Source organism: Sinocyclocheilus anshuiensis, unplaced genomic scaffold (assembly GCF_001515605.1).
Source record: "Sinocyclocheilus anshuiensis isolate Anshui unplaced genomic scaffold, SAMN03320099.WGS_v1.1 scaffold681, whole genome shotgun sequence".
In the NCBI taxonomy this organism is placed as follows: Eukaryota; Metazoa; Chordata; class Actinopteri; order Cypriniformes; family Cyprinidae; genus Sinocyclocheilus; species Sinocyclocheilus anshuiensis.
In genome coordinates this window covers 21,282-30,141 of record NW_015537978.1, presented here as the reverse complement: position 1 = coordinate 30,141, position 8,860 = coordinate 21,282, and the positions used below count along the sequence as shown (strand labels likewise).

At 37.9% G+C, this 8,860-nt stretch overlaps 1 protein-coding gene across 7 annotated transcripts in view; it reads right to left on the bottom strand.

Annotated features, from left to right (window-relative positions):
- LOC107672342 (glutamate receptor 3-like) overlaps positions 1–8,860 on the bottom strand; it is a 47,868-nt gene that overhangs the window by 33,785 nt on the left and 5,223 nt on the right. For all 7 annotated transcript variants that reach the window (XM_016465515.1, XM_016465522.1, XM_016465535.1 and 4 more), the window contains exon 3: positions 2,624–2,863. In XM_016465515.1, the coding sequence (XP_016321001.1) occupies positions 2,624–2,863 (240 nt within the window). The remainder of the gene's footprint in view (positions 1–2,623; positions 2,864–8,860) is intronic.

Sequence of the window (8,860 nt, the reverse complement as noted above, 5' to 3'; positions counted from 1 at the left end):
CAGTGGTGGACGAAGTACACAAATCAAGTACTTGAGTAAAAGTACAGATACATATAATAAAATATTACTCCAGTAAAAGTACTGCTTTTTCAATTTTACTCGAGTGAAAGTACAAAAGTACTTGATTTTTTATGTACTTAAGTAAAAATTACTGATAGATAGATTTATTTTGCAATTTTATATAGGCTACTTAATTTAAAGTTATATTAGCACATTTTTTATAATCCTACTGATCAAAATACCCGGGATTTTCCCAAAATAACCACTATATGGAGTGATTTTATTCTTCTCAAACCTTGTCTGTGGTGTAAAAACACCCCTGGCCAAATGCCCCCAGAGGGCATCACTTCCCACTTGGATAATTACCGTAGTTACCATGTTCTGAACATCACATTCTTTCTTTTTCCCTTAGATGTAATCTATCTAGGTGGTTGAATAAAAATATTTGGACTATATATCTAAAAATTACCTCAACTTAGCACATGCAAGCTTGTTAGCTAGACAGTTAGCATCAGCTAACAATATTTACTTATTTTCAGTATGGTTATGAATAAACATTCATATCTGTCTACTCGGCTAGTCAATCCAAACAATATAACATTTATACTGTTGATAAACAATAAAAAAACAGACGGGCTAAATGCGTAGCATTTTAATAAAACTGTTAACGTTACGGCAGCGGGGAATATGATCGTGCATGAATTATTTTATTTAGTCTGTGTTCTTTTAATGTTTCGTTTTTTTTTTAACCTAAAACAGAGACACTGATGTTGATGTGTCTGCATACAAGCATTTCAGTAGGCTTAAATAGATCACCCTTTACAGCAGATTTAGTTCACAGACAACTGACAGCTTTGACCTAAATATGATTTTCAGTTACAATAATTAATCCTAAAATTCGACATTAGTAACTTACTTTTAGCAGCATCAGTCGCGCGCACGGTTCTTACTTGTGAATTCAGTTCACAGGAGACTCGCACTAAACGGTTAATTTGAATCAGTGAGTTGTCGACTCGAGAACAGCTGCAATCGGTTAATTCTAATTCGTCAATTAATCGTTTGGTGCGATTTGCGAACCGATTTAAAAGGTTAATTGAAAAGAATCAGTTCGTTCTTGGATCAGACACCGCTTCTGCGTGTCGGAGCACGTGATATATTATAAGGAGTAACGATATGTTTTATGAAATGTAGTGAAGTAAAAAGTACGATCTTATGCTTTGGAATGTAGTGAAGTAAAAGTAAAAGTTACTCAAAATAAAACTACTCCAGTAAAGTACAGATACTTGAAAAATGTACTTAAGTACAGTAACGAATTAAAACTACTCCGTTACTGTCCACCACTGTCTGGAACACAAACACAGAGAAAAACTTTCCTCCAATATACCAGTGTTTGATGCCACTATGTCTTTAGCAGGAATTTGCAAACCAAAATCAGATTTTTTTAATATTTTTGTGAACAAAAGCAGACATTAGAGCTACACAACTCACATAACAGCTATAAAACCTCAATGTGCCTTCTAAAAATCGAAACAATTAAGACACTAAGGTACATATTTATGTATTGGCGCAAGCGACAATACAGGTGACAATGAGCCATAGACATTTATTTGATAGCATAGATCATATGTTCACATTCGTCACACTCTAAATCATATTTAAGGGAGCGTCGAGTGCAGCACACAAATTCTATTTACTGAAAGAATCCGCTACGCAGATTATGTATGATCTGGAAAGGAAGCGAATGGAAAAGGATAAAGAAAGCATCCATGATTTTGACCATAATCTGTTTGTTTTGGTGCACTTTCTCACAACACACCCCACAATGATTACATATTAGGCGAGTAGGTAGAGAGCCTTTTGTGCCTGTATGAGCATCTACACTATGAAAGAATCAGGGTAAATGCATTTCTGACTACTTCTAGAAGTGGTTGAAAACAGACAAGCTCAAAACGATTAAAACCCCTTTATGGCCACTTATATTTAGCGTCATCCATTTATGATCGGATCAACAAAAATGCATATTAATAGCAGGTGTAAACAGGGCCAGGGACATTTAGTCCTCTTAAACCCCAACCCATGCAAGCATCCACTTTTCGTTTTTTTAAAGATTTATTTTTGCCTTTTTATTAGGATAGGACAGCATATAAGACAGGAAACAAAGTGGGAGAGAGGGAGGGTGGATGGGATTGGGAAAGGTCCATGAGCCGGGACTTGAACTCAGGACGCCCGAAACGCAAAGGTACGCTGCGCCCAAGAGGCTACTGGTGCCAACAAGCATCCACTTTTGATCTCAAAATCCAATCAACAAGCAATGCATAGAACCAAGTCCCCTTTTGCAATAAGCTGTTACATCCAGAATCAAAATACTGAAGAAAAGATCTGTTGCTAGAGCTACTTCAAAGGGATAGTTCACCCAAAAATGAAAGTTGTCATCATTTATTCACCCTCATGTTGTTCCAAACTTGTATACTTTCTTTCTTCTGCACTAATCTGCAGAACACAAAATAACATATTTTGAAGAATGTAGGTAATCAAACACTTTTCTCAAAATTTCACTTTGAGCGAACTATACCTTTAAGTGCTCAAATACTTACGGTATATGTGTTTGTGTGTGTTTACTCACCTCTATCAGTATCATACAGGTAGACAAATTTCTCCCATTTGTAATGGGCTAGCAAACTGAGCAGCGCCCCCTGGAGGCTCGGCCTCATCTGTAGGACAAACTGCACATCTGTGTCCGTGGGAAAAGATGGAGTGATGAAGGAGGTGTGCAGAGCGCCGCAGAACGACGTTAATGTGTTCATTGACCTCCTGTCGTAGAATCCAAATATTGCATATACACCCCTGGAGAACTGAGAACAGACTGCCAGACCAAGAGAGAGATGGAAGCAGAGTTAGTGTACGTTTTAGGATAAACAATCATTAAGGCACACAAACACTCATAAGCATTACGTATTATGATGATCTCTACTGAGCGTGTGTACTTGTGTGTGTATCTAAGCCTTTAAAAACGATCTGAAGAGACAATAGCCTTTTCGCAGAAATGGAAAGGTTATGACATCAGGTTTAATGTCACAGGCTGCATGTATTGCAATACAATGTTATTTATTTATTTTAAATACTCTAAATGCAGTTGTCATCTAAATTATTTAAAGATAAACTGCAAATGTTTCTAAATCTGGCAACCATGTAGCTAAGCTGACAGTAGACGGATTGAGTTCACTGACGTCTCTACAGCAATATAGGAAAGAATGCTCAGAAAAGTCCGTGTTAAGCATTAATTCAGCTTTAGTGCTGTCTTTTTAACTGAATATTTACAACCTTATGTTATCCAGAAGGAGGACATTTGTACTGTTTGTCTGTTTCCTGAAGCAAATATTTTTTGCCTTACACAAACACCTGCTTCTTGAAAAGTAAGAGAGCGAGGGAGAGAATAGGAGAGACTAGACTATGGCACGAATAGAGGTTAGTCAATTCTAGGAAAAGGAACGAAAGGGACAAATGTTCCTAAATGTGTCCAGAAGACATACAAACAAAAAAGCATGAAAAAAGAAATAGGTGGCATGTGGACATGAGGGAGAAAAAGGAGGAAAACACAAGCAAATGTCACATTACTCAGAGAGCCCGGAGGTTCAAAATCATCACACATAGATGAACACGCATTCACGGCCTACACTGCAAAAGCATACATGCTCAAACACTCATACAGCAAAGCAAATATATTCATACACAATTGAGAGCTTTAGTACAACAGAGAAAACAACACAGAACACCTCTGCAAACACTGTAAGAGACTACATACAAACAAACACACACACTTAGCCCTAAACATAAAGCCATATCCACCATAGACACCAAAGATGACACGTCTTCAATATTCAAATTAGTGGTAGATCAAAATGGGATTTGTATACGCAGATTTTTAATGCAGTAAAATCGTTACCGATGCTCTCCTCTGTACCATCCAGCACTTCACACTCCAGTCCTGTAGTTGGTGGAAGCCCTGTATGTTACACTGGAAAGCAATGCTGCCCACCACCATTTTATTTCTGAAATTGATTTTTTGAGTGACACATTTTTTGTGGCCAAAAATCTCAGAAATTAGTTAGCATTTCACCACTTCTGGTTCCATCCTCCCTAAGTCAATTAACTTTTTGAATGGGTTTTTGGTTAAATGTCCACAATAAGGTCTGTTAACACAAGCTCAAGATATTCTACAACATGTAAAGCAAATAATACAGTACGTGATTTTTTTAAAAGCTTTTAATTGTCTTGAAAAAGGCAGTTGATAACAAGTGGCTAAATATGATTATACAGATGTTGGGACACCGAACAGGAAAACTCTTCTACTTACTAGTTAGCTTTCACAGCTTTGTTGTTTATAACCACACTCTTGCAAACTATTCTAACTTTTTTAAATAAAGACTGAAAGAGTTGTCAAAAGCTTAGTGATGGTGACACTGATGTCATGAGACTGCATTTTACTTCTGGCAGTTGTATTTAGGCTTCAAAATTCCTAAGTTGTGTTCATTTGTGAAGATAATCATGATGCAAAAGCATATATGAATCAAACATGTTGTTCACAGTGCTTATTTTCTGCAACAATTCAAATGATAAAGGAAAAATCCTATTCATTTTTGGCCGATAATTTTTGATCACTTCGGTTCTCTATTAGGTTGTTCTTCACCAAAACCAATCAAAGCGCTTGGGCAATGATCAGTGAGATACAAATATTCAATAGCTGACACTATTGGGTGTTTTGGTAACTGTTCAAGTGAGTCAAGATGTACTATCATTGTCCTGAATTCACCAACTGGATATTCATGAAACGTGTCGAAAGAAGAAAGAAAATCATACTGAGAATATCTACACACAAATTGGAGCATTGTATTTGTGTGGGTTTTAGTGTGTGAGTTTGTGTTTTAGGTGGTCCTGCCCTGTTCTCTTTCTATATTGATCGCGCCTCAGTGGAAAGCAGCTCTCACCATGAGAGAACAAACGATCACTGCAGTTCAGAGAGACACATTCAGCTCTTACTCACTCTCTCATTCAGTCCTTAAAGCTGAAGTTTTTGTTACAATGCTTTCTACTATCTCAGCTTAAAGGGTTAGTTCACCCAAAAATGAAAACTACCCCAAGATTTACTTACCCTCAAGCCATCCTAGATGTATATGACTTTCTTCTTTCAGACGAATACAATCGGAGTTATATTAAAAAACATCCTGGCTTTTCCAAGCTTTATAATAGGAGTGGATGGTAGCCCAAAATCCAAAAATTTTAACCAATCCATTATAAAAGAAGTCCACATGGCTCCGGGGGTTAATAAAGGCTTCCCGAAGCAAAGCGATGCGTTTGTGTAAGAAAATATCCATATTTACAACTTTATAAACCTTAATCTGTAACTTCCTCTAACTGTCATATACATATTCACGAGAGAGTGGCGTCCAGCGGATGACGTAGGCGTAGCGTAAACTCCGGTGAGAATATGCTAGTCTCGCGAGAAACAAGTTTTGTTTACAGCAAAGGAAAACCAGTGTCCTCTTGGCTTATATTAAAATCCTGGTCTTATACTACTAATTCGTGGCCAGTGTTTTGTTTCGCTCTCTCCTCTACGCTTCCACGTTCGTCACTTCCGCGTTTGTCACCGCGTTTGCCTACATCATCCGCTGGACGCCACTCTCTCCGGTGTTTTGTTTTGCTCTCTCCTCTGCGCTTCCACGTTCGTCACTTCCACGTTCGCCACTTCTGTGTTCGCCTACGTGCTACGTCATCCGCTGGACGCCACTCTCTCGTGAATGTGTGTATGACAGTTAGCGGAAGCTAGAGATTAAGGTTTATAAAATTGTAAATATGGATATTTTTCTTACACAAACGCATCGCGTCGCTTCAGAAGGCCTTTATTAACCCATTCTTTTATAATGGATTAGTTCAATTTTTTGGACTTCAAATTTTGGGCTACCATCTACTCCCATTATAAAGCTGGGAAGAGCCAGGATGTTTTTTAATATAACTCTGATTGTATTCGTCTGAAAGAAGAATGTCATATACACCTAGGATGGCTTGAGGGTGAGTAAATCATGGGGTAATTTTCATTTTTGGGTGAACTATCCCTTTAATATAGTCATCTATGAGCAAGACATATTTGTAGGTTGATTTTCCTGAAAAGTGTAAACACTCTATATTGACAATATTGACAAATATTGTTCAGCTTGTTTGAGAAGCACAACACAACAACACTGGCTTGACTAATAATGTGATTTTAGGGCAGGACTATCTGTTTGTCATACAAATTACAGACAGGGGAAGTGTCAATTTAAATATATAATCAACAGTTAGGACAATAAGGACTGCCAGATGGCCGGGGTCAGCGTGAAAGATGCTCGGAACAGCTGACGGATTTGTCATTGGCCTGATCGGGCCACTGCTACATCCTCACAAAAGTTCATCATTTGCACGTGTTTTTATGCCTTGCCAATTTAAACATTCAATCGATTTTAAAGCATTCAAGCGCAAGAAGATTAAAATGCAATTCAGTATCCGTGCAAACCCCGAATGGAGCTGTCTTTTGCAACTGCTTGTGTTTTAATGGACAAATACACCTGGCCAATTTGAACATCCAAGCTATTTTAAAGCATTCAAGCACAAGACGACGTGAATAACAACTCCATTCAGTATGTTTTGTGCGCAAAGCGCGCACACATAGAGCCGCATGTCAAACAACGCGAGAGCCCCTTATTTTCTTTCTACGTCTTCTTGCGCTTGAATGGACAAATACATACAAAACATACATAACAAGGGAAAAAAGAAATCGCTCACTTTTGTAGCTTTAACAGTGACTAATCTATATTTAATTTATACAGTGAAAATATGTGACGTCATTTTACATTTTATTATTCAATTTCTGGACTTGAACAACTACAAACCTACCTAAAGCATTGTTTAATTTTTTATCTTTGTTCTGTTTATTTATGTGCTAATTTTGAAAAAAAAACTGATTAATCTACCAGTTGTCGATTCGATGGAGACATATGAAGTTTATTATTAAGCGGAGTTTATTACAGGACAAACTTATTACATAAATCACCAGAGAGAAGTCTGATGTTCCACTGGAATATTAAGCTATGACATTTTAATAAATGAAATGGAAGGACTGTTTAATAAACCAATAACATTCATTTAGAAATGTCCATTTCATGCCAACCAAGTTATTTTTGCAATTCCAATTGGCGATGCTAGTGGTGTAGAAATTACACAGAGACAAGGTAATGATTACGTGTCTCCCTCTCGCTCTGTTTTTCTCTCCTTCATTTGTTCTTCTAACTGAGCCAGCAGGTTACATCTACTTACTGCCTTTCTGCCCTTCTTTTCATCTGTCTTTTGAATGCTCCAGGGAGCAATAAAGAAAAAAAACGATGAGAAGACGGAAAACCGTAGAGAGGGAGCGAGAGCAAAAGAGTGAGTGAAAAATAACCTGTTTACAGACCCCTGACCCCTACAGTTTTCTCTCCACGATGCAGATTGCCTCAATTAAAACAGCAGGGTCACTGCATACGTAAGCTGTCAAAAAAACTTTTTCTCAGGAACCATTTGATGCACAACTCACTCTCACAGCGCTGTGAGCGACTGTTACTAAACCAGCTCACCTGACTAATACAAGCACTGCATGCAAATGTGTGTGTGCTCTGATTCAAAGACATCCCCAGAGAGAAAAATAAGTGTCTGTCTCTATTTATGAACAGTTCTCGCATCACTCTTAAAGCACTTTGTCCTTCCTGTCATGTTATTCCTGAATATGTACTTTGAGCTTTGAGAGCATCTCCGCAGAGTTTATTCATTAAACTTTAAAATCACCTTCAGAGGCTGAGAGGTTACGAGCATACCTCTCCACTCGCAAACTCTTTTTATTTATATTTTTAAAAGCCCAGCTGTTTTTGTCTGATGGACCAACCAGATGCCTGAAGCAATGTGTGTGTATGTGTGTTAATGCAGTGAAGAAAGATCAATGACTGCAGCAATAACACCATGATAAGCCAGGAAACCAAAAGCTCACAAACACTGTCTCTCACACAGACACGCTCAGATGAGCAGCCAGGCCAGTCAGAGACACAAAATGGTAATGACAGCAGCTGTAAACAGGCATTTTATAATGATGGTAAAGCTCTCTCACTCTCTTGCACACATACACACACACACACCCTAACCCTTGCACTGGTTTGGGCATGTGTGCAAATGTCAGCCTGCACTCATCATCATCTCTCTCTCTCAGTCTATCTCTCCATTATCAAGACCTGAGGCTTATGCCACAGAAGAGTTTTTCACGTTTTCTTCCCTCCATTTCTCTTTTTCGCCAACTTCTCACACTATCAGTCTTTATCTGCTCTCTTTTCTTCTTTTTGTCTTGCTTTGTGACATTGCAACTAAATCATTGGTTCTTTCAAATTAAAACCTCTGCTTTTTGTCACCTCCAACCCAATTCTACGTTTACTACAAATAAACTGTACTGTACATGGTTGCATTTTATTTTATGAATTCACCTGAGAGACTCTTCAGATGAGAGAAACAGAGCAGGTGTCTGTTAATGTTGCCATATTTTGTTGCCCATGACTAAAATAACACTAAATGCAATGAACTTTACAACTTTCAATAATAGACAATAAACCTCTTTCAGTAAACAAGAGGATTCGGAGTGACATACCAGAAACAGAACAGATCAGCAGTCTTATTTAAAGCGGTCATATGATGCGATTTCAAGTTTTCCTTTCTCTTTGGAGTGTTACAAGCTGATTGTGCATAGATAAGATCCCTGAAGTTGCAAAGACTAAAGTCTCAAAACCAAAGAGATATTCTTTATCAAAGTTAA